The 25387-nt window shown below is 33.6% G+C and overlaps 2 protein-coding genes across 2 annotated transcripts; both read right to left on the bottom strand.

Moving 5' to 3' along the window:
• Positions 1–1311: 1311 nt before the first annotated feature.
• LOC131950692 (ABC transporter C family member 8-like) lies at positions 1312–12150 on the bottom strand. Its single transcript, XM_059312945.1, has 20 exons — positions 12070–12150; positions 11736–11873; positions 10356–10434; positions 10193–10259; positions 9304–9430; positions 8941–9117; positions 8604–8771; positions 8014–8206; positions 7670–7727; positions 7410–7497; positions 7071–7308; positions 6500–6732; positions 5968–6167; positions 5697–5823; positions 5455–5556; positions 3332–3481; positions 2648–2806; positions 2220–2386; positions 1747–1941; positions 1312–1423 (listed from the first exon to the last, which is right to left on the bottom strand). The coding sequence occupies exons 1-20, from the start codon at positions 12148–12150 to the stop codon at positions 1312–1314; spliced, it is 2859 nt and encodes a 952-aa protein (XP_059168928.1).
• A 2402-nt stretch (positions 12151–14552) lies between these two features.
• Positions 14553–23018, bottom strand: LOC131950803 (multidrug resistance-associated protein 1-like). The gene is made up of 7 exons (XM_059313032.1): positions 23007–23018; positions 21977–22105; positions 17429–17539; positions 16391–16452; positions 15846–15968; positions 14850–15134; positions 14553–14748 (listed from the first exon to the last, which is right to left on the bottom strand). The coding sequence occupies exons 1-7, from the start codon at positions 23016–23018 to the stop codon at positions 14553–14555; spliced, it is 918 nt and encodes a 305-aa protein (XP_059169015.1).
• Between the last annotated feature and the right edge of the window lie 2369 nt (positions 23019–25387).

Genomic DNA, 25387 nt, shown 5'->3' on the forward strand with positions numbered 1-25387 from the left:
TTCCGGTAGTTAGTTGAAAGGTCAAACAACCAAAACAACTCACAACATTCTATCGCGACATTAATGATTCATCAGCTGGCTTATTCTATAAAACACAACGTACTGAAAGATTTTAAAACTACGAACACGTTTATGTCAAGGTCGCAAACTGAACAACACTTTCGCTATATTAGTTGAATGGCGTGACATCTATAAATATTTATTTAAACATTGAAGCCACAGCAGAGCGAGACTGTTGAGATGATGAGTAGTAACAATCGGATGGTACAATATATTGCATGTTAATCAGGGGCAGATTAAGCCTTATCAAGATCAACCATCTCGTACATTCCTATCCCAGGAAAAGAAAAAAGGTTGGGTGTAGGACTAGCAATCCTACCTCATCAAACAATAGAGAAAGCGAAACACATTAAATCAACGAGAGCTCGTGAAGGAAGATTCCTCTCTAGTAAAGCTTATTATAACGAGTGCTAGTGAAAGCCTTCACGTAGTTATCGCTCTGACAAATCTTCTGACGAACAAAACAAAAACCAGAATAAGGACTTGAAAAAATCCAAACCCTGTATGGAATGAGAAGATACAACATCAAGATTCTCGGTCTATCTGAGGCACAACCTATCTCATCACAACTGATAGCTGGAAGACTTAATACCAATGGACCGTAAGACAACCATTTTTCAACAGAGAAAAAAAATAAGAGTTCTACAATTCTATTTAGGCTTTTCTTCACCGCACACGGAAAAGATAACATGATCATTATGGTAGATTAAAATGCGAAAAATGAAGATGGAAATTCAGACTATTATGGGAAGACAAGAAACGAGATCATGAAAGAACGAATGGATGGAGAAAAATCGTTACATTTATTTATACGGTAGATTACGTAATTTGTAAGCATTAAAATAGAAAATAACATAAAATAAAAATTTCCAAGTAGTCTATTTGTCTTAAAACTTGACCACGCTAACTTTAAGAGATGTTCACAAGCATCAAAATTTTCTTAATTTTATAAACATGTTAAGTGGAACAGTAACCATGTCTTGTAGTCTGATGTTAATAAATTGTTCACATTTCAATGGGATATTAAAAAAAACTTAAAAATACATTTTCTCTCCCTTTATTTGCAAGAGAAGTTTTTAATACGACTTATACGTTCATCAGAACACCTGTCAGACTAACATTAATAAACTTCAACTTTAATAAACATTTTAAAATATATTTATGAAACACGCGATATACTATTATTAAAACAGAACAGTACGGTTTCATTCAATAAAATATTGCCACAACAGTGGTGGATGAAACATTCAATCAAACGGTGTCATAACTGTGAGCCAGAGAATAAAACTTGGATGAGCTGTTCTGTAGTAAATTAGCTGGAGAATCCACTTCTATTATTTTACCTTGTTCTAGCACGATAATTCTGTAAAGGCAAATGAACGAGTTTAAAAATGTAAGCAAAAACGTGTAATCAATACCTTTATATTATAAGTTAACCACATCAATAAGATAAAAAAAACGAAATTGGGAGGATTTTGTAAAGGTAAACTCTACTAAAACTTTACGTGAATGTCCAAAAAAAATATGTTAACATTTTGTTGGTAAAATTTAACATTTTGAATCGCAATATCAAGATTAATGGTACAAAAGAATACTTATTCTCTACATAGGGTTTAGATAATATTGCTTTACGTTACACATAATTTCATCCCCTTTATACATTCAGTATTTTGGACTAAGCCTAACCTGTCATAGTCCATGACTGTATGAATTCTGTGGGCTATGGTGATCACTGTACAGTCCCTGAAAGCAGTCCTAATAGTTTTCTGAATAAAATCATCTGTCTCTATGTCCACTGAAGCTGATGCTTCATCAAAAACTAAAATTTTTGTCTTTCTCAGTAGAGTTCTGGCTAGGCAGATCAGCTGTTTCTGTCCCACACTAAACACAAACACGTTGTTAAAGATTGTTTATGTTGAGTAGGTAAATAGTAACATTTAAATAATGGAAGTGAGCTGTGTATGTCAATGTTTATTTTGAATTGATGTGGTCATCCAGCCCTGAAGACTACCCAGGACCATTTTGATGCAACGATAGGATGCACGAGTCTCAAATATGATAAAATACTAATATATTGTGTGATTTTAATCTCATCTGAGGCTACAATTCTATGTGAATAAAGTGTGAAATCATATTTGATAAAAAATGACTTTACTAACCTGAGATTTTCTCCCCCCTCCCCCACATCATACTCCAGCTGATTGGGCAACTGTTGAACAAAGTCTTTAAGGTTGGCATGTTCTAAGCTATCCCAGAGTTCTATGTCAGATTTTTCATTGGATGGGTCAAGGTTCATGCGCAAACTTCCAGCAAAAAGTACTGGATCCTGAAAACAGGTTTAGTAAGACGTCATTTCTTTAAAACCTGGGTTAGGATTTTGGGTCATACAAAATAAGTATTCACGTCCAAACCGATTTAATTATAGGCCAGTGATGCTAACATTTAAAAATGTTTTACACATGTTTTAATAAATGTCCTCTTGATAATATCTAACTAATTGACCAGTAGGCCTATATGGAATATTTTTAAACAGTGGTGTCAGGATTAAATATTTTTAGCTTAAATAACTTTTAAGATCTATGTCTACCTGTGGCAGTATGGTGACAGCATGTCGAAGTGTGTGTAGCCCAATCTTTGAAATGTCCACACCATCTAATACAATGTATCCACTTGCTGCTTCAATCAAACGGAAAAGGGCAAGAACCATAGAAGATTTACCTGCCCCTGTTCTTCCTACAATTCCTATCTAAGATTGAACAATAATATTTAGCTAATGTAATAATATCTTTATTAGCTTATAGTTTAACTAATATTCAATAATGGCTTGAATTTTTATTTATTCTCAAGAGAATAGCAAATAAACCTTTACGAACAAAATTTTTATTGTTATAAATTGAATACCATTTGAGGGTCTTCCGTAGACGACGTTACATCCCTAACGGGGAAAGTTATAACGAGGGGAAGAGGTGGTGGTCAGAAAAATATGACGACACACTTTGCCTTTTTATAAAAAGCTTTTTATAAAGCTTTTATTTAGTTTAATATGTTTGTTTGTAGTTTTGTGACATATTTTGCTACTCAGGTTTTAACCAACAATTTTATTCAAACTTTCTATACACATTTTTTCTCCAATGACCATACAACAATACGTCATTTTCAATCTAATTAGACATTAGTCAATCAAGAACAATTTGTCCAAAATTGTGGCGTTATTTAAGGATATGTCTGATAAGATTATGAAAATTACAATTAATATATTTTTAGGTTTTACCTTTTCTCCAGCATTTATCGAAACATTGATATTTTGAAGTACAAAATCTAATCCTTCTCTGTATCTTGCACTATAATTAACAAATTCTATATTTCCATTCAGTGGCCACACACCTGATAATCTACTGTCATCTGGCAAAGTCCAATGAGCCTGACACAAAAAGGTTATTTTTATTACTATTTTCGTCCAAAAAAAACCCCCCAGAATTTTTTATGATAACATTTGGTTAAAAATAATGTAAAAAACGTTTTAATACCAAACTTTTATGCAGTATTACACTAAATAAACCTGGAGTGATCTCCCCTAAACTTTCTCGAATATTCTAATATAACACTACGGGGGATGGCAACTCGGGATATAGACATGATTTTTAATCCATTTTAAATACTTAAACTTTTTAAAACAGAATAAAATCTAGTCAAAAAAGGAATTGCACACCAAGTGAACGCCAAAAAAAAAAGATTAATTGTAGAATACAGGATAGTACAGAATAGTAGCTCTACCAATACAAGAAAACTTACATTTTACATTGTAAAATCACAATGGATTGTGGGCCCCTTTCCAACGCTATAAAAATCTTCTTAATATCTAGCGGCCCTTTGCTCAATGGACTTTGATTTTAATTTCAAAGAATTTGCTACGACAGCGTGTGTTTGATTGTATGGAAAAGAGGATTCGGCTTTTACAGTGGTTTAAAATCAAAGTGAAAAAGAATATACAAGAGCGTGGGATAGTGTCTATAAAATAAAGATAAGCCAACCGCAGCTACAGTGATCTTTTTAAAAAAAACAACAATCAAGTAAAAAATGCTAGAAAAAATAACTATAAAAAATGTATTATGATCGGCAGTGGGCCCTAAATGGCATGCCCCCTCCGCCGCCCACATTGCGGGGTCTGGCAGCACTTTAGTTCCGCCCCTGTTCTCAAGTTCAGGTTTCACATACATACATACATAAACATACACACACGGACAGAATTGCAAAGCCCGGTTTTTCCGACTCGATTACGCATAGAACACCCACATAATGATAAATCTGCAATTATTATTTTTGTCCCCCATACTCCGTATGTGAAGAAATATTGAGGTGTAAAATGATGAAAACTTTCACAATTTCATGTGATTTTTGTGCATGATTACAATACTTCCTCTATACTCTGTATACGAGAAAGTAAAAACATAATATAAAATTGCGTTTCTTTATTGAACTATTTTAGTCGTTAAATATTTGATAGAAATCTTTGATCTTTAGCCTCACAGATAATCTGATTCGAAAATACAAGGAATTTATCTAGAGCTACGGAAAAACTAGACTTATGTCAGCCGTAGATTCTAGATCTATATCTAATACAGCTCTATCTAGATCTAGAATCTAGGCCAATAATGAGTTTCTATACTTAACTATTTAAGACCTTAATTATTTTATATAAAACTTTGTTCAGCTATGGAATTGGCTAATTTGGGATATAAATTAATTTAAAGTAGTAAAGCCTATTCGCGTAACTTAAATTTCTTACACGGGCTCTAACCCATTAAATTTGCACCTTTTCGAAAGTGTTCGAGACACATCAAGGCAATGTTATTTTTATTTATTTTTTATTATATTAAAACAAATAATGCACAGTGGGAAATCACAACACGTGCGATTTGTTCTAAATTATTATTATTAATTCGACGTTAGTTTTAATAATTTATTCATTTATTATTCAAATGAGGTTTGAGCTCAGAAAATATTAAAGAAAGAAATCAATGTTTTTAAAAAACGAAAACATCTCTTCAGATGTGAAGGATAAAGTTGCCTTACGAGATTTGACGGGACACTGGGCAGGTAAAATAGAGTTTACCTGTTTCTGTGACCTCAGCAAATGAAGGGATAGTGTGGTCAGACCGATGCTCAGTCAAAATCGGTGTTTTTAAAAGACAAAAACATGTCTAACGCGTGACGTCTTTTTGAATGCGGGGTCTGGGTTTTTGAGAAGATGTGTGACAGTGAAAAGGGAAGGGGGAAAGATAACAATCATCAAACATCAAACAAACGTGACATCATTAATGGATGTTCCCCGAAACACATGGTTTTTCAAGAATGACGGGTCTAGTAAATATTAATTAATTAACTAAATTTTACCTCATTTTTAATCTGTGAATATTCCTGAATTCTTTCCACAGATACAATGTTTGATTCAAGGTTACTTGACATTCTTGTTATTAATGCTATGTTATTTGTTATCTATTAATAAAACCACATGATCATTCACAAAAGATAAAAAAAAGGACTAGTAACTTAATGTGATTTTCAAATATACACTATATATAAGCTTTATTTAAAACAATAAGGGCTATTGATTTAAAAAATAAAATTCATCTTACACTTAATATAAAAGTGATGGACAAACTGATCAGTCCTGGGGCCACTTCTCCTCTGTTTGATATTGTAAAGAGGGTAACACCAGCAATTAAAATATATGTAATAATGTCCAAACGGGTTTGCATCCACCTGTGAAAATAGAAATGTTTTGTTATATTGTTCTATTATAAGGCTGTTATTATGACTAAGAAATTATATTTGAATACACTGTATAAAATTGTCCAAATAGATTTTTCTTAAGGTTTTAACAAGAGATTTGCAGGGATCCCTTACTTGTTGGCTGCATACATGATCATCATAGGTCTTTGAAAGAAGTCGACCTTCATGTGAGAGTCTTGTATGAACCTCAGCTGCTGCCTGTGTGCTCTGATGACAGTCAGACCAGACAGTGTCTCGCTGAAGTGGGCAAATACAGGTGAGCGATTTTTTGATGTGATACGCCTCAGCTGACATGAAGTCCTGATATAATATTGCTGGCAAAAAAATAATAATTTAGAAATCTCAAAAATCTAGAAAAATGCTAAGAATGTTTGGTAAATATTTGATAGGTCTACTTTAACCTTAAAATATAAAACCAATAATAATACTTGAAGATTGACTAAGCCTTTAAAACAATTAAGTGATTGAAACTCTTTACTGGAAAAATTATATATATATATATATATATATATATATATATATATATATATATATATATATATGTATATATAAGTTAATTTATATTTACCTGTACAATAATAAAAAGCAAGACAGCAACAAATAATACACCAAGGAATCCTGGAAAAACGTAGCTAATAATACCAACTATTCCCAAAGCAAACATCACGTGCTCAATAAATACTTCCAAATTTATAAATATTGCGCTGTCTAGAACATCTAAATCTTGACTAAACCTGTTCAAAATTCGCCCCATGGGAGTTGTGTCAAAAAAACTCATGGGTGCTCTTAGTACTGAATTTATAAGTTTTGCATGTATCCATCGACAAGTGGTCACATGACGGAACTGGAACAGCCCTGAGTATATCAAAACACATAAAGCTGTGGACAATAATAAAACATCAAATTATCTTATACTTGAGAACATATTGCATTAATAAAACATTTTTAAAGAACTTCTTTATCTTTTCTCACATTTAATTAAGAAATTTAAAAATTAGTAGATTGCCTTAAAAGCCTTATAAATTATCAAAAATATAAGGAGCATATAACATTTTAGATCATTGGACGAGCAATGGTAAAAATCTTTAAAGCGTTTCTAAATCTTTTCCCTCATTTAACATATTTAAAAAGTTTCAGATAGCTTTAAAAGCATTTTTAAACTAAAACTGAAAAATAAATCTGGCATGTTATGTCTGTAGTTTTAATTGCAAACTTACACTGAATAGAGCCCCAACTTAGATAATACAAAATATAATGTCTATTTAAGTCATTTCTTTCCTTGCTTTGATCTGGTAACTCTGTATTGTTGAATAAATGATTATCCCCTATCCACATTGTCAAAGTAATGTATGCTGCATTATAGGCAACATGGAAGCCACATATAAAAACAGCTGTCAGTAAAACATATGGCACACCATAACCTTTGATGATATCCAAATAAACTTCCCATTTGACCTGGGAATGGCAAGAAAAATGTATTAGAAGAATTTTTGTATAGGGTGGAGCAGTAAAGAAAGTTTTATAGATACCTAAAGTGATAAGTCAAAAATCCATACTTTTCCTATTTGAGTTTCTTCCAACGTGGTGAGTTTGCTCCTGTCAATAGACCCGTCTTCTTGTTCTTTTAGAGTCACACTAAAATTACTGTAGATTTTTAAAAAATATACATTCATCTATATAAAATTTACAATACATAAAAGATGCAATCCATAAGTAAGAAAATAAACCATTTATTCTAATAAATGTTATAATGTGATGTTAAAAAAATGAAAACTGCTATAACAAATCTAAAATTAAACAATAAAATTAAACTTGCTTCTGAATGATGCTTTGCAATCTTTTCTTCTTGCTGGTAGTTTTTTCAAACATATTTCCTATTTAAAATTTTGTACAAGGTTACACTTTAATTTAAACTGGAAATTGAAGAATTAATATATACAACTTCAACTTTTGCTTACTTAGCCTATAAAGAATATTTTAAATGCAGAAGTAAATGTTGAAAAACAAGTAATCATATCAAATCATGTAATTTTGCTTTTCTTTCAAATATTATTCACTTGAAACATTAAATCCATTTTCATTGCATAAAAACGCTAAAATTATTTTAATAAAAATTAAATATCAATTAAAGTAAATGTTTAATTATTATGATAAAATTACCAAAATTATCCCTATCGTGGTGATTTTCAATGTTGGTATCATCATATTTAAACTGTGTTTTGTTTTTAAAACACTTCTTCCCAAATTGTACAATTTCTGGGCCCCCAGAATCTACAATTTTACCATCATGCATAACAACAACCAAGTCCACGTCTGACAATAAATGAATTCCATGTGTGACTAGGACACGAGTCTGTTGAAATTTTAAAACAATGTTTATTTTAGTTAAATGATATTTTTGTGTTAAAATGCAATTTATAAAGAACTTTTAAAACATTGTTTTGTTGACCATTGAAGAGATGGCATGGTTGTATAGTAGAGTGCATGGCTGCCATTCTGATCTCTAGAGTTTTGATCCCAGGTTCTTGAAACTTACTAGGGCTATGAAAATTATGGATATCAAACTTTAGTTTGCTGGACATAGTGCGGACTATACTAAGTAGCATAAACAGATGAACTCTACTCAAATTTTCTAAAGGATCGGTAGAAAACTAAATGTTTGTGTCTATGCATGCTATTTTAAAAATTAGTTTATATAGAATAATGCTTTTTGACAAGTTTCGAATACAGAAAATAAACCACTGATCAACCTTCCTGTTTAAAAGTCCAGTGTTGCTGATAACATTTTGGAAGATGTGTTGTCCCACATGGCTGTCCACTGCACCCAATGGATCATCAAACAGGTAGATGTCAGCCTGGCTATAGACAGCTCTTGCTAGAGAAATTCTCTGCTTCTGTCCACCTGACAAGTTCACTCCCTTGAAAGAAATTGATGGCAAAATAAAGTCACTTTTAAAACATGTAACTAAAACGTGTAATTTGTGATTTCTTTATTAATCAAAATTTCTTAAAGATGTGTGCATTAATCGTATTGCCAAAATTATGTGTGTATTAATAATTCAAATTATCATAAAGATGTGTGTGTACTTTCTCTCCAATTTCTGTCAGGTCACCAGCAGGTAAAATCTCCAGGTCATGGTTCAAAGCACAGGCAGCAATGACAGTTGTGTAAAAAGTTGGATCAAATTCCCGACCAAATGTAATGTTCTCTCTCACTGTTGCATTCTGGATCCAAGCTTGCTGTGGTACATATGCTAGAGAGGACTAAAAAATAAATAAATTGAAACAAATATTCACCAAAGAAGATAAAGGCCAACTTTCTTTTTTTAAACAAATGTATTCGTATTTTAGCAAGTGATTTTGTTTTAAAGAGTGAATAGAATTGAATTTATTTATAATGTATTACTTTTATTATTACTAGAATCGGATCACTTTGGCAAGATCTCTTACATTGATATTTGAGCTGCCTGAAGTCCTGTTCATCTCTCCTAGTAGAGCTAGCAGCAGAGATGATTTCCCAGCACCGACTGACCCCACCACTGCCACCAGCTTGCCAGGCTCAATCTTTAAATTGATGCTTGAAATTGTAAAATTAAAAAAAAAAAATTACGTTACACAGAACAAAATATCAGTTCGATTCAGTTGTAGTTTTTATTACAAACGTATCTACCAATATATATATACATATATATATATATATATATATATATATATATATATATATATATATATATATATATATATATATATATATATATATATATATATATATATAAAGCAGTGTATGTGTATGTCTGTTAGTCTGTCTTTTATGCATTACTACACCTTTCATCCGATCGACTTTGGGAAGTTTTTGCGAATATTCTTTGGGAGGTTTATCCCATTAGCGCTATGACGCCTACATTCATTTTAACCATTGCGATAGACTATAGATAAGTTGGTAAGTTGGAGCGTTTGGGTCGTTCATTACATTGAACCAGGCGCGTTCGCCGGGCACCGGCAGGGCCAAATTTGGCGCCCGTGAGCACTTTGGCACCTACGTTCCCTTTAAAAAGTGCGATAGACTATGGATTTAATGGGGCATTACAGTCGTTTACTGAATCATTAGCGCCCGTCGACGCCCCCCTATGGTACGATTTGACCCGTGCTACCCTTGGACTTTCTTCTAACCCTGCGGCAACGCGCGGGGACGGGCATGCTTGTATTTTATAAAATTATGTTGCTGTATTTGTTCATTTTTTTCCATATTTTTAATGACATAAATGTTAGCCACACTATTTACACATGCAAATATTTGTAAATTTATTTTTGAAATCTAATTGCAAAGTCATTAGCATACTTCCTAAGGATCTTAATGCCTGACTTTTCCCATGAAAATGAAGCATTGTTTATCCTTATGGCGAGATCTGTAAAACATTTTTAAGTTTAATTAATACATTAATTAATGAATAAGTAGATAAAATATATTATTTCAACGCTAGAAGCTGTTTATGAGTTTTTACCATCTAAAGTGTTGTATTCAGTTGAGTCAAAATCTTCAGCCTGAAGAAATTTGTTAATTCGAACAATAGAACCAGCCATCTAGACACACAGATTAAAAGCAATTGTAGTGTTGACAATTACAATTTTAAATAGGCTTGCTTAAACGTCAATACAAGTAGCAATAACATTAATAGTCCACTTCATGAACGGTATTTGGCTGTTTTCTCTAACACAAGAATATTTTTTTGGACCCAATATCCAACATAATGTTTTTAATTAAATATTTCCCATCCTAATGAGCAGATATTCCACCAAAACCTGAAAGATTTTTATGATCAACAACATCTCACTATCCAAAATAACAAATTTTCTAATACTTTTTACTTTCTCGTATATACGAAGTATAGAGAAAGTCTTGTAATCGTGAAAAAAAAATCGAGATTTTTACAAATCTCGACGTTTTACACGTCACTGATACGGAAAAACATAATTTTGCAATCTTGTCCGTATGTCTGTGTGTGTGTGTGTGTGTGTGTCTGTGTGTGCGTTTGTGTGTAAACACGATTACTTGAGTACCGTTACAGCTAGGTTGATGAAATTTCATATATAAGTATTTTATCAAAACCGTAGATCTGTATCAACTTTTGAGCGATTTCCCATAAACCGGAAGTGGTACTTTTTCTACTTTGAATTTTTCAAAAGCCAATAACTTGAGTACTATTTCAGATAGATAAATGAAATTTCATATGTAAGTAAAAGATCTTATTCTCTACCTTCTTTCAAATTTTGAGTAATTTCTGTTTTCCGGAAGAAGTAATTTACGCTATTTTTCGATTTCTCAAAAAACGCATGTAAATTAAAAAAGTACTAATAATATTGCGCACTATTATGCACATTTTGTTGTGGCGTTCGCTTGGTGCGCAATTCTTTTTTCTACTAGATTCTATTCTATTTTTAAAAGTTTAAGTAATTAAAAATCATGTCTATATTCCGAGTTATTTAAGAATATTCGAGAAAGTTTAGGGGAGATCACTCCCGGTTTATTTTAACATCGTAAAGATACATAATAAATGTACATACTTTGATAGCATATTTCATATGGAGAGGACAATTTGTGATGACTTTCTTTATCAAACTTATATAATTTATTGCAACAAAAGCTGTTGTTGTGCTGAGAAAGTGATGCTCATCACAACTGACGTAGGTCACCAACATCAGAAATGTAATCTGTATAAAAAGATGTAATCAAATTGGATCCCTCAATATGATTTATTTTAATTCATTAACTAAATTACTCTATAAATGAAACTTAGTTAATTATCTAAATTCAAACTATTTCTGAAAAATATACTTTCGCTAGAATTATAATGGAAATCGTTTATATTATTTTTATAAAATACCCAGAACGTTGCTCCTGTGTAGGCAAAAGTGTCGATCCAGTCACACATTGAATGTTTCTGTAAAACCTTCAGCTCTTTGTCTCTAATGTTCATTATTTTAGAGATAAACATGGGTTCCCAGCCATATAACTTTATGACCTGACAGTAATAAATGGAGTGATTGTTAAATGTTTTAACAATGGCACATTGTTGAAATTCACAAATTATTAATTGTTGATAAGTAGAAAATAAAACAACTAAATAGCGGCGTATGCTACGTCGCGGGTCAGCTCGTATATATGAATTCTTAACTAATTTTAAAGGTAATAAATAATAAACACGTAAAAATATTTACCTTAATGCCTTGCAGTATTTCACTCATTGTGTTTAGTCTTACATCTTTTACTCTCATCACCTCTTCTTGGTAAGTTCTCATTTTTTGTGTTATAACGAGATTGATTGTTAACACCAAACAAATTAAACCTAATCCTAATACAAATGAACTATGCATTAAATCAATGGTGAAGTGTGTGCTTTGTTTAGGGGAAGTAACATTGTTCAATAAAAGGTCTTTTTAAATTTATATTCTTTTTTAAGCAAAACAGAGCTGCTTTTTAAAATGGTTGAGTGCATAAGTTTACGCAATTAGCCTAATTATTTTGAAGCATTTTTACTTTCTCGTATATACGAAGCATAGAGAAAGTATTGTAATCGTGCACAAAAATTCACTCGAAATTTTAACAATTTTCACCGTATTACACCTCAGTCCTTCATTACATCCGAAGTATAGAGGACTTATTATCCAGATTTATCAAAATTAAGAGGTTTTATGCGTAATCCAGTCTGAAAAACTGGGCTTTGCAATTCTGTCCGTATGTCTGTGTGTCTGTGTGTCTGTCTGTCTGTCCGTGTGTAAACACGATAACTTGAGTACCGTTACAGCTAGGATGATGAAATTTCATATATAAGTATTTTATCAAAATCATAGATCCGTATCAACTTTTGAGCGATTTCCGATAACGTCTACGAGATTTTATTCTATATTTAAAACTTTGAGTATTTAAAATAGATTAAAAATCTATAGCCCGAGTTCTCATCCCCTGTTGTTTTGTATAAGAATATTCGAGAAAGTTTAGGGGAGATCACTCCCGGTTTATTTCAATATAGAAATCTGTGAGGTTAAACAATAATCAGAAAAAGTGTTTTTTAGGACAAATGTATAATAAAAATATTTCTTTACACACCACAAATCTATAGAGCTATATATTTATCTAGAACTAGCTCTAGTACAGATAAATTAAATTACGGCAAATAATTATTTAAATCCTTTCTGTTAACATTATACTGGATTTTACATTTTGGTATACAACTCTATCTACACTAAAAATAACAATATATATATATATATATATATATATATATATATATATATATATATATATATATATATATATATATATATATATATATATGTATATATATATATATATATATATATATATATATATATATATATATATATATAAATATATATATATATATATATATATACATATATATATATATATATTTCTTTACTACTATAATTACCTGAAAGCATTGCGAGTCCAATTACAGTATACAATATGTAAGATCCAAAGACAAAGAACAAAATACTCATCCATATCCAGAATACACCATTTATACACAGCTCAAGGTGATTTGTGTCGATAGACATTAAATTTGAAATTTCTCCGAAACCGAAGATTTTTCGTGACTCATTGGACAATCGCAAGGACTGTAATGCAAATATGATTTTATAATTAAATATCACATAAATGTAGGAACTACATGTTTTTAAATATGTATGTTTTGTTTGTCACTCTATCCCTATATTGATTTCTCTTACACTTTAGTTTAAAACTTTAAGGACCGTTTGTGACCATTTAAAAAAAAAATCTATCTATACTAAGTTTTACATTGTGGGTTAAAATGACATAAGGATTATAAATTTTATAAGCATAAGGCAATATATCAATATCTTGAATAATTTTCGCGATATAGGGATAGTATAGGGAGCGTGTCCTATATTAGAAGAGTATAAGGCGAGGTATGACTTGTATCTTTGTTGTTTTTTTATATATGATCAGAGCATAGTGTTGCTCCTAGAAAAGATGAAAATTAGTAACTGTGATAAGAACAAAGAACCTTTGCTTACGTGTTGTGTAATATAAAAAAGTTTGCTTTTAAATGCTACTTTTAGGTAGCACAGTGTGGCTGTGTTATATTTACACCATAGTTTAGAAACCATTTAAGAAGAAACGTAAGTATCATACTTAAAAAACGCATTCACAAAAACTTGGCACACGACACATTAAAAAACTCGACACAAGACACATTTTTTTCTCGTCTTGAATTCATTCTGTGCCTCAGCACACAGCTCTGACATTTTCCTTTTCTTAGTTCAGGTACTGGGGTCATTTAAATGCTTTTTTGCAAATTATTTTTACGAATTCTCTGTTAAAATTACTTTTATTTTCAAATAATTCTAATTTTAAATTTAAATATGACATATTAATAGATCCAGCAAAGTGAACTTTTTATATAGTGACGATTATCAACAGTAAGCTCCTTTCTAATTTTATAAGTTTTATTTCGTTCACAATGTCAGTTTATTTTGTGGGATTTTGGCAAATCCTGAAACTTAATTTGACCCACTTTTAATGAAAGCCAAATACGATTTGTTTATTTTTCGTTGTGGGTAGTTTTTCAACATCTTTCAAGTAGGAGGTAGAGTAGATTTACTCCCGCAACCGCTCCTACCCCCATATTCGGGCATTCACAATCTCAACTAAAATTTTAATATGATAAAAACACCTTTCGAAATATGGCGCCAATAGCAGCACTACGAACTCGAATAGCAAGTCTGTTACTTAGGTACTCGCACGATTCTCTAAAAACTGAGATCAACATCTTAGATGCTAAAAGCAGCATCATGAGGACATAACCATGCCAGTGTGGCTCTGTTGTATTTACACTGTAGTCTATCAACCAACTGAAAAGAAAAGTAGGCATAAGATTAAAAAAAGAAATTACGATACACAAAGCGAAATTTGGAAACAATAACATGTTAAAACGTGATTTCATTGAACTCACCCTAGGATGATGGGGAAAAATAAATGAATAGCCACGTATACCAGCATCCCAATATTGCAATATAAAAACTCCCATCTGAAGGTTAAAAACAGAGACATGAAGAACGATCTTTGTTTTGGTTTCTTTGTTTCATTGCTAGCATAACTATCGACGGCGTCGTAGGATCGTCTCTCTGTGTCTTCACAGTTGTTGGCGTCCAAAAGTTGTGTTTTTTGTTCATTGCAGCTTGGCTTAGCTCTTATCCACTGCAAGGGTTTCAGACGCAACCATTTTCTTCTCGGTGAACTGTCGATAATAGCTTTTTTTTTAAAGTGATTTTAAATTTATGTTTTAAATTACGTAGTTAGTGAGTTTATATAAGGTTATTTTATAGCTGTAGAATTTGCATAGAAACAACAAATTGTATGTCTTTAAAATATAACGTATAGTGCCATCACATGTGATCTAATAAAATCACCTCTCCTTAACTGAATCACAGAGCAATGGATTTCATTAGAAGCAACTGCTTTTTTATTCAGTTCCCCAAAGTGTTTAAAAAGTGAGATGACTTGAACAAACATCGACCACTGTTGCTAGTTTGAACATTTAAAATGAATCAGGTAGTCCATTCGTTCAAACTTGGTTGAAATATTTTTGAACAATTTGAAACAAAAGCACCTTTTTTGTGAATTCGATAACTAAAATATTTAAATTTGTTAAATGCATTGATGTAAAATTAATGTTAAGGTGCACAAACCCTGGAATATTTATCATATAGTTATTTCCACGAATATACAAAATTAGCCAGTTAAATTTTAGCTTTCATTTTTCTGGATATGTCTAACATAATAGCCCGCATTACTTTACACAAAGAAATGCGATATTGTCATCCAATGTAGGTTTTTGTATTCGAGAAATGCTGAATGACACACAACAATTGATTAAAAAGTCATAAAACATTAGTTTGTTACGTGGTGTAAGATAAAATGTTAACTAAGATAATATCAAAGTACCCACCTGTGGGTTGTAATTATGGAATTTTTAATGAGCGCATCTGTTACTTTTGCTGATGTGTCGTTTGGCGTCAGATGGTACGTGTCATCGTCTTGTAATGGACGCTTGTATCCCAGACGCATCAGGCTTGAAATACAGATATAACTCATTGGTTTGAGGTGTTGAACTGACGTGTGTGGGTGGGGAGAGAATGTTGGTTAACAAATGGTGGTGTGGTGAGTGAATGTTGGTTAATGAATGGTGTGGGTGGTGAGAGAATGTTGGTTAACAAATGTTGTAGTGATATGGGTGGGGAGAATGGTAGTTAAAGAATGTTGTAGTGGTGTGGGGAGAATGTTGGTTAACCAATATTGTAATGGTGTTGGGGGGGAGGGGTAGAGAATGTTAGTTAACGACTATTGATCATGACCACAAGGTCGTAGATAAACGAACGTTTGACATCTATGTCAAACTAAACGCAGACAACTAGATCCGGCTTAACGTCAGACATCTATGTGAGGCTAAATGTCAGACATCTATGTCCGGCTAAATGTCCGGCAACAACTTACGGTTCCAGCCATGTGAAGGAGATCCAGGATAAAACAGCAGCCGATGTCTCAGGGTTATGTGACTGAGGAGACAGGAATAAAGCAGATTTTAAATAACACAACCTGGTCAGGTTTTATTGATGATCATGGGTACATCTTTAAAACAGAGAACTCTAGCCGGTATGAGAGTGACTTAGAGTTATTTTTTAAAGCGTCTCATGGATGCCTTTCTCAAGTAGGCAATTTAGCTTATTCATATATTAGTAATTACTGAAAACAAATAATTAAAATATAAGAATCTAAAAAAATAAACCGGGATTGATCTCCCCTAAACTTTCTCGAATATTCTTATATAAAACAACGGGGGATGGCAACTCGGGAAATAGAATTGATTTTTAATCCATTTTTAATTGCTTAAACCTTTTAAAAATAGAATAGAATCTCGTAAGAAAAAAGAATTGCACACCAAGTGAACGCAAAACAAAATGTGTATAATAGTGCGGAATATTATTAGCACTTTATAAATACACATGCGTTTTTTTGAAAAATCGGAAAAAGCGAAAATTACTATGTCCGTTATCAACGGAAATTACTCAAAATTTGACATAAGGTAGATAATTAGATCTTTTACTTACATGTTAATTTTTATTTATCTATCTGAAATCGTACTCAAGTTACAGGCTTTTGAAAAATTGGAAGTAGAAAAAGTTCCACTTCCAGTTATCGGAAATCGCTCAAAAGAAATTTTATCAACCTAGCTGTAACGGTACTCAAGTTATCGTGTTTACAGACAAACACACACACATACACTCACACACAAACATTAATACGGACCAGATTGCAAAACTATGTTTTTCCAACTCAGGGAGGTTTAAAACGTTGAGATTTGCAAAAATCTCGATTTGTTTATTGCACTATTTCAAGACTTTCTCTACACTTCGTATATACGAGAAAGTAAAAAGAATGACTTAATTGTTCAATATGTATAGACTGACATGGGGCTGACATTGGCTTTGTCACCGTGACTTACCTAGTGCACCATACTAACGTAGGACTGACCTTGTCTTTGACCCCATGGTACTCAGCAAAACACGTGACCACAAACAGCGCTGTTGTCGCCACGTAACGCAGTACAACCACGCTAAAGTTGAATGTTTCATTTGTATATTCCTAGACACGGTGCAAATAACAAGATCAATTTTAAATATTTAAACAATAAATACAGTGAATTCACTACAACATATGGTAAACTATTATCAGGGACGGAATAACTAATAGGTTGGTAGGGCTATGTTTAAATGGCTACAGGACATTACCCCCTCCCCGTCAATTACCCCCCGGACATTCCCCCCCCCCCCCGTATTTACCCCCGGAGCAATTACCCCTGTCAATTACACCCTGTCAATTACCCCTATGTAATTACCCCCCCCCCCCCTTCCACCCAAGCCCCCGCTAAACTATATATATATATATATATATATATATATATATATATATATATATAGATCTACAACAAAATCTAAATGTACAAACATTAATAACGTTTAAAATAAGCAACATAAAATATACATTTTTAAATTTTTATTTTCTGAAAAAAAAAAGGAAAACTTACAAACATTCAAAAATATATACAACAAAATCTAAATGAACTTACATGAATAAAATTTAAAAAAATGACAACATAAAATTGTACATTTCTGAATTAGAAAAAGGAGGGAAACTTACAATTAAATTTGAATATTGTAAGCTATCCCTCTTAAATAGTCCATTTGATTTCTGTTGGCATAGTCCTTAACGATGTTAAAAATACGAGAATTGATGGTACTATATTTTGTTCTTGGTGGTTCTACTGGATGTCCGCCAAGCCGCTGACCGATGACCACTTTATAAAAACCTTGCTCGCGTTTGAGAACATTGATAAAACACCAGATATCTGGATGGTCAGCAGCAACTGCAGCTTGCACTTTACGATGCTGTTGTTGGTGCGAGGAAACTCATTTTCCACCCTGTGGTGTATGTTCCAGATGTGAGGCTCATAAAGGGGAACAGCTCGGCCTCTACGTCTTACTCTTCCAAAATGGCACGACGGTCTACTCAAAAGACAACGTCAAAAGACAAACCGACGGACATCAAACGCAAGCCCTATGAGCAGCGTCAACACATTTAGGGTGTAACAAATTTAATTCGCCACACAAGTCCACTCCCCACACATAGTGCCTTCCAAAATTAGAATGATATGTATTTAAAAAGTTAAAACCGACTGGACAAAAAAAACCTATATAAACAGTGGCACCACATTTAAGACTTACATTTTCGTCATTCGCTTTTAAAATCCAATCCTTCACAATAAATCAAGTGAAAAAAACCCACATAAGCAGTGACATTCTCAATCTCCTATACATATAATGATCTTAAGTTGACCGCGGGGAGGGGGGGGGGGGGGCTAATGTCATACTGATGTTTTTGAGCGGGAGGTAATGTCCGGGAGGGGGGGGGGGGGAGATTGACAGGGGGTAATTGCTGGGGATGGGGAAATACGGGGGGAAATGTCCGGGGGTAATTGCCGGGGGGGGTGGTTAATGTACGGTTCCCGTTTAAATAGAGTAAATCAAACTGATACATAACCCTCACTTCAGCGAATTAATTAATGTCCATACTTTCTGAAACAGCTCATCCATAATGAGACAGCGACCCATTCCGTAGCCCTATATACTCATAAACGGAGTATAAGGGACTTATTTTAATCGGGCAAAAATAATAATTGCAGATTTATCAAAATTTCAGCGTTCTATGCGTAATCGAGTCGGAATAACTATCATAAACATTGCTATTCATGGATCAGCATCACATGAGACGAGGCAGAACGAAGCCTATAGGGCTATTAAAACATTAGATCAGCTAACTGATCATTTAATTAGTAGAAGTGGGCTGTACCTTCGACTGTTGCCGAAACGTACTTCTTCTCTTGAAGGGCAACGACATGTATCGACAGTCCCAGTAAAACTAATAAGAGCGCAAAACGATTGCCATGCAAATCACATTGATCGCTTGTTTACAGCTGCAACACTGCATCACCTACAAGAATTAGCTTCCATGCTTGGACCGAATGAGGTATGCTTTATAAGTCAAGATGACAAGGCCCGCGTTCCGCTTGGGTTGACAGCAGCTAAAAAAGTCCATTGCTCATGCACATGGAATACAGGGTGAGCTTGCCTGACCATGACTGGGTTGTGGCTGCTGGACATAAGCTGATCCCTTCAGTTTATGCCGGGATAAAAATTCAGCTCAACGCCTTGGGAAATCGAGAAGCTGTTGGATACTCCGACCCAACATACCTATCAATCAGAACTGGTAAACATTCCTCATCCTCAGCACTTAGCCATGGACTTGATTTTTTAAAATTACTTACTTTACATGAATTTGATGATATCACACAGATTGGTGTGGATCAAATTGTTAAACCAATATTAGTGTTGACGGTTGATGGTGGCCCAGACGAAAACCCTAGGTATTAAAATGTCATCAAAGTTGCGGTACACCACTTTCTCAATCAGAACTATGATGGTTTGTTCATTGCTACCAATGCACCATGAAGAAGTGCATTTAATAGGGTTGGAAGGAAAATGGCGCCACTTAGCAATGAGCTAACAGGATTAGTTTTACCCCATGACCACTACGGCAGTCATTTGGATGAAAGAGGAGCCAAAATAGACACAGATTTAGAGAAGAAGAATTTCCAATTTGCCGGAAACACTTTGGCAGAAATATGGTCACAATAAATTATTGACAGTGGATACATTTCCTATAGTGGCAGCATACATAGATTCAGAAGAGTCTGAACACCTTGAAACTTCTCTGCTCTCTAAGGATCAGCGTTGGCAAGATATTCATGTGAGAACTAGCCAGTATTTGACTCAGATAGTTAAATATTGCTCAAAGCCAAGAAGCTCTAATTTTAGCTTAATAACTGATAGATTTCTTCTTCCACCTTTACCAGTCGCCCAAACAAGCTGTGGACTAACAATACCTGAGCGTTCAACAGATGGCCATCGCCATCTCTTTTTGCTGCTCAAAGTATAAAAGTGGATGAAATCCTCCCCCGCTCTTCAAATCCGTATCGCACAATCCCTTATGATTTGTATTGTACGTCTGTTCAATCCGTGATCAGCGACAGGGTTTTTAAAAAGTGTCACTCACACTTCTCTTCGTTGGTTATGCGGTGCAATCATTCCTTAATTCACAAACAGGAATCATCAATTGTGCCAGTACAGCGCATCAGGCCTCTGAGAAATGCTACACGCCTCCAACGTGAACTGATGGTTATAATTGCCAATGAAATTAATGGTGAGAGTGTAGATTAGATAGAAGAGGAAGACCTTGATGTAAAGGGAATTCCCATTCCATACGGGCAAAAAAATCAATTCCGTCTCTGTGTATTCAATGAAGGAACATTTTAATTCTCCATGGGAGAATGAATAAGCTTAAATATCACAACTTTTTTTATTGATGATTGCTATGTTAATACTGTTGTAAGTAGTTTTTTTAATACTTCGGTTAATGATCTTGCTAAGATTTAGAAATATGAATGTATATAGATATGGTCGGTTAAGTATAACCTGTTACTAATATTATTCTTTAATCGTTATTAATCAAATGTCTATAAAATTTGCTTAGATTCAAGTCAGTGTGAGAGTATTTCTTGTCATTTTCAACATCCTCTTCGCTAACAGCAAAACACGCAATTTAATAATCTAGTGGAGAGTCTTTACTATTAAAAATCGATGATATTTATATTGCTTTGTGAGAGATGACATCCGTTAAATCCATCATATAGGCTACAATAAAATATACCAGGAAAATTAAAGGTCTGGGCATAGTGATAACAGTTAAATAATTTGCATATTATAATTATACTGAATATATTGTTATTCTCACGCGTGTCGTCATGTCTGCAAGAAATACCTACATTTACATTAAGTATTTAAAAAAAAATTAATCTTATCAGCTTTAACATCACCTCACTGTATTACTGCTTACCTGCTGGTGCCACGAATGGGTCCTGCGCTCATTATTAATGCTGTGTCAACGAGCGGTAATTTTAAAGGGATGAAAACACAGCAAATTTAAAACATAGGATAAATTGTAAATTAGGGCTGGGGGTGGGGAGGAGTGTGACGTCCTTTTAGGGGGGGGGGGGGGGTAAAAAAATGGCCAAAAAGGCGTGACGTCATTTATGGACGACCCCCTTATCAGGATTATTTTCTATTTTTTAGTCTCTGATGGATGTCATATAGTCGGAGCCGTATGTAAAACGAATTTTCATGATGGAAGAGCTCATGGACCCATCTAACGATTCTGTGTCATTCACTTTTAAATCATTGTCATTGTTCATGATTTATAGGTAGTTATCAATTGCAACTTACACTATAAAAATAAACATTAGTACATAAAATGTAAGGGCCCGAGATTTGGTAAGTGTTCCAACAGCAACTGCTCAATCCACACTTGAGTATTCTACCCTTACTGTTGCAGCGCCAATAGACTCACATATTTATAGCCTTTCTAAATTGTAATATAATTCAAATAAGTGAATGAATAAAAACTCACTCCGCTCATTCCCTTTTCAAAGATTTTCACAAGCAAACAGAACGATGCCAGGGACCAGTAGACAAACATGGGGAAAGACCGGACAACGTTACGTGATTTCTCTAGCACAATGGTGCCTATGTAGAACACCTGAAAAAAGGATTCAGTCATTTAGTCACTAGCGTCTTCACGTGTACATAGAGTATAGATCATGTTGAGGTTGAGTGGTAATATTGCACAGACGACTAACACTGCCAAGTTTGACTTTCGAACTACAGTTCTTCAATTTCATTGAAATGTATCTGAGAGCATATCAAAAGCAGGTACAGTGACCGCAAAATGGATCTCTACACACGTAAAAATCACGAACGTTTTAACTGGTATGTGTGATGTATTGGTATAGAATTTAACCGTAGGTAGGATATTGCCTAAGATTTTAAACTTTATTATTGTTCAAGATGACTTAAACAATAATAAGCTATATCTACTTACTTTTAATTTGATACCAATTTTTTAATCAATTTAATCAGTAGCCTAGAAAATAATTTGTGAAAAAATCGCGTTTGTTTTTAAATGGCTACGATTATATAACTGAAAATCAGTGATACCGTGGGTTAGTTTTTAAGGCGTGTTGTTGTGACGCGATTGATCGTTCACCGCCGTTCAGCAGAAATGTGAAGTCTGTTAGATTTCTTCCCTTTCAAATACGGTAGTAAAAAAGATAGGTCAAGTGACAACCTACCGTAGGTTGTAATGGCCTCAACATCTTTTGTTTGGTTATTCGTTTATAACATCCAAAAGCAAAATCTAACGTTTCATTCCTAGCCCCTTCTCTCCCTCATGGACTAAACGCGTCCATTGAAATAAAGTACTCCACACTAATCAATATCACACAGCCCAGATCCAGATAATATTATTCTTTATTACAAGAATTTTGTAAGTGGACCCCCCTCCCCCTCCCCCTCTGTTCCCATTAATTCTGCTCGCGTCAAGAAGTTTGACATTTGTGTAAGCATCTTGAATAGATGACCAGTAGTTAGAGTGAACTTACCAACATGAACATTCGAACCAGTATTACAAGAAGTTGTTCAAACATTGTTTCCTCCGTCACTATAGCAACAGCCCACGTGATATCAGCTGCCCCAAGACACGAAGATAAAATCTAAATAAACATGAAATATATTTTAGAGAAAGAATATAAAATATCGTAAGATTCTCTCCTATTTCATAATTATTTCAACTCAGTAGTAAATAGCATGCACCCTGATCTGGATTCCCTGGTCTTTAGCGAATGTTATGAGAAGAAAACGTACCAGTTTAGCAATAAAAATCCAGCAGACCGGATGTTTGTCACGTGACGAGGTCAGCAAGTGATACCAGTAGCACGGGGTCGTAAGTAAAAACCAGAAGGCCGGCGCCAGCTCTAGAACTGTGTTCTGGAAACATTCTGAGAGCTCGGGCCATGTGTTGTTTGACCAGGCTAACGAAGAGTCCTTGGGGAATGCGAAAGTTTACATTTCATATGTGTGAGCGGCTGGAGTGTGTTTATCTGTTATTATAATTATTTGTAACTAAGAAGGCGAATGTCGCTTTTTGTGTTCCTTTGAGGATTGTTGTGGTTTTTAGTTAAGTAGTCCGCTATTATGGCGCTGATATGATTTTGATTTTACAATGGTTTGTAGCCTGGTTATTGTGTCTGGTTTATATTTTAATGTTATTATTTATGCAAACTTTGTTTTGGATTGTTGCTCCACTTTGCTTTATGTCCTGAATGTTAGTTATTGTTGGATTAGGGACTATTTTCTTGTGCGTAGAATTGTTTTTCGTTCGTGAATGTGGTGTGTGGACAGGGAGGGACATTCAGCGGGAATGTCGAGGCTTGTGTTTTGAAGTTTGTGTATCACATTTATGTGGTGTATGGTAAAGTAGAGCTATTTTTATACTGTTTTATTATGGTTTCCTTTTAATGGTTTTCTTATTTTATATACGCAGTGACTACGTACTATTTAGTCACTTTGAGAAATCTCAATGGTTGATGTATCTAGACCACGTGGTAGTATGGTGGTCTGGGTTTAGATTTTAGTCATGGATCTAGAGAATCTAGAATCTATCTCTAGATTTTACTTACATATTTTATGAGAACCTCTTGTTGAGGCTGATTAATGTGTGCATTGAACTAGTAGTTTTATGCTCAGTGACCTGATATTTAAGTTTAAGTGTGTTCTTTGTACTACTTTCATTTGAAAGTTCATTTTGTACAATATCCATTTTATTTTCAATTGTCAACTTCTTAGTTCCTTGTGTATAACTTTTTTTACATTTTGAATTGATTTGTCTATTTTTCCTCTTTCTAGGACGGTGGTCCGAAATTGGGTGTTTTGTTCCGTTGAGTTCTGTTTTGTATGCCTCCAGTGTTCTGTTTTACCTAGATTCTAGTTTTTTTAATAAGCTTGGTTCCATTTTTTTGTTAAATAAATTTTATTATATTGTTAAAGTTTTTGTTTTACTTTTAGTAGTTTTATTATTTAGACTAAGGTTAGGTTATTAACCAGTCTGGGTTTAGCCGGGCTTGCACTGACCGGACGGTAATAGATAAGCCTAGGGTAGAGTAGATTTTAGGTATCCCCCCCCCCCCCCTAGCAGGGCTTACATATGTGTATAAATCAGAATAGGAAAGTTTACATTTCAAATTTTAATAAAACAGAATAGGAAAGTTTACATTTCAAATTTTAATAAAGCAGAATAGGAAAGTTTACATTTTAATTGTTTACAATTCAAAATAGACAATTTATAATTTTACAGATAAAAAAACGAAAGTTTATTTTTCACACCTTTATCATAATAGGAAATTAGGAAGTTTTATATTACATATTTTTTAAAATAAAATTTGTAAAGTATACCTTTATTGATAACTTTCTATATATACTAAAACATATTATTAGGGGTCATCCATGTATATATATATATATATATATATATATATATATATATATATATATATATATATATATACACCTTGTCACACTCATGATTGCTGAAAGATCTGTGTGTCATTTTCTGTTTGCGGAATTTCTTATTTGCGCATTTTCTGTGGGCGCATTTTTAACTTTTGTAAGTTGTTTTTCTGCTGTACACCCCAACGTCTCTATTGACCTTCCCTGTTTATTTTCTCCTCCAGACGATCACTTCAGCGCCATTCCTATCATTTCATCTGGTCTCATCCTGCACACATCGCCCATCCAGCGCCATCTTCTTTTTTTCAACAACTTCTGAAACGCCCGACGCTTTCTATTTCACTTCGTAATCTTTCATTGCAGACGGCGTTGGGCCATTGGACACCTTTTATGTTAGCTGTTATCGGAGTCAACTTCAATGTCACAACTTTCATAGTCTTTGTTTTTTTATGGAGATATGCTCCTCTATCAACGGCTG

This window comes from Physella acuta, unplaced genomic scaffold (genome assembly GCF_028476545.2).
Source record: "Physella acuta isolate Inbredline_101_S28 unplaced genomic scaffold, ASM2847654v3 ptg000008l, whole genome shotgun sequence".
Classification (NCBI taxonomy): Eukaryota; Metazoa; Mollusca; class Gastropoda; family Physidae; genus Physella; species Physella acuta.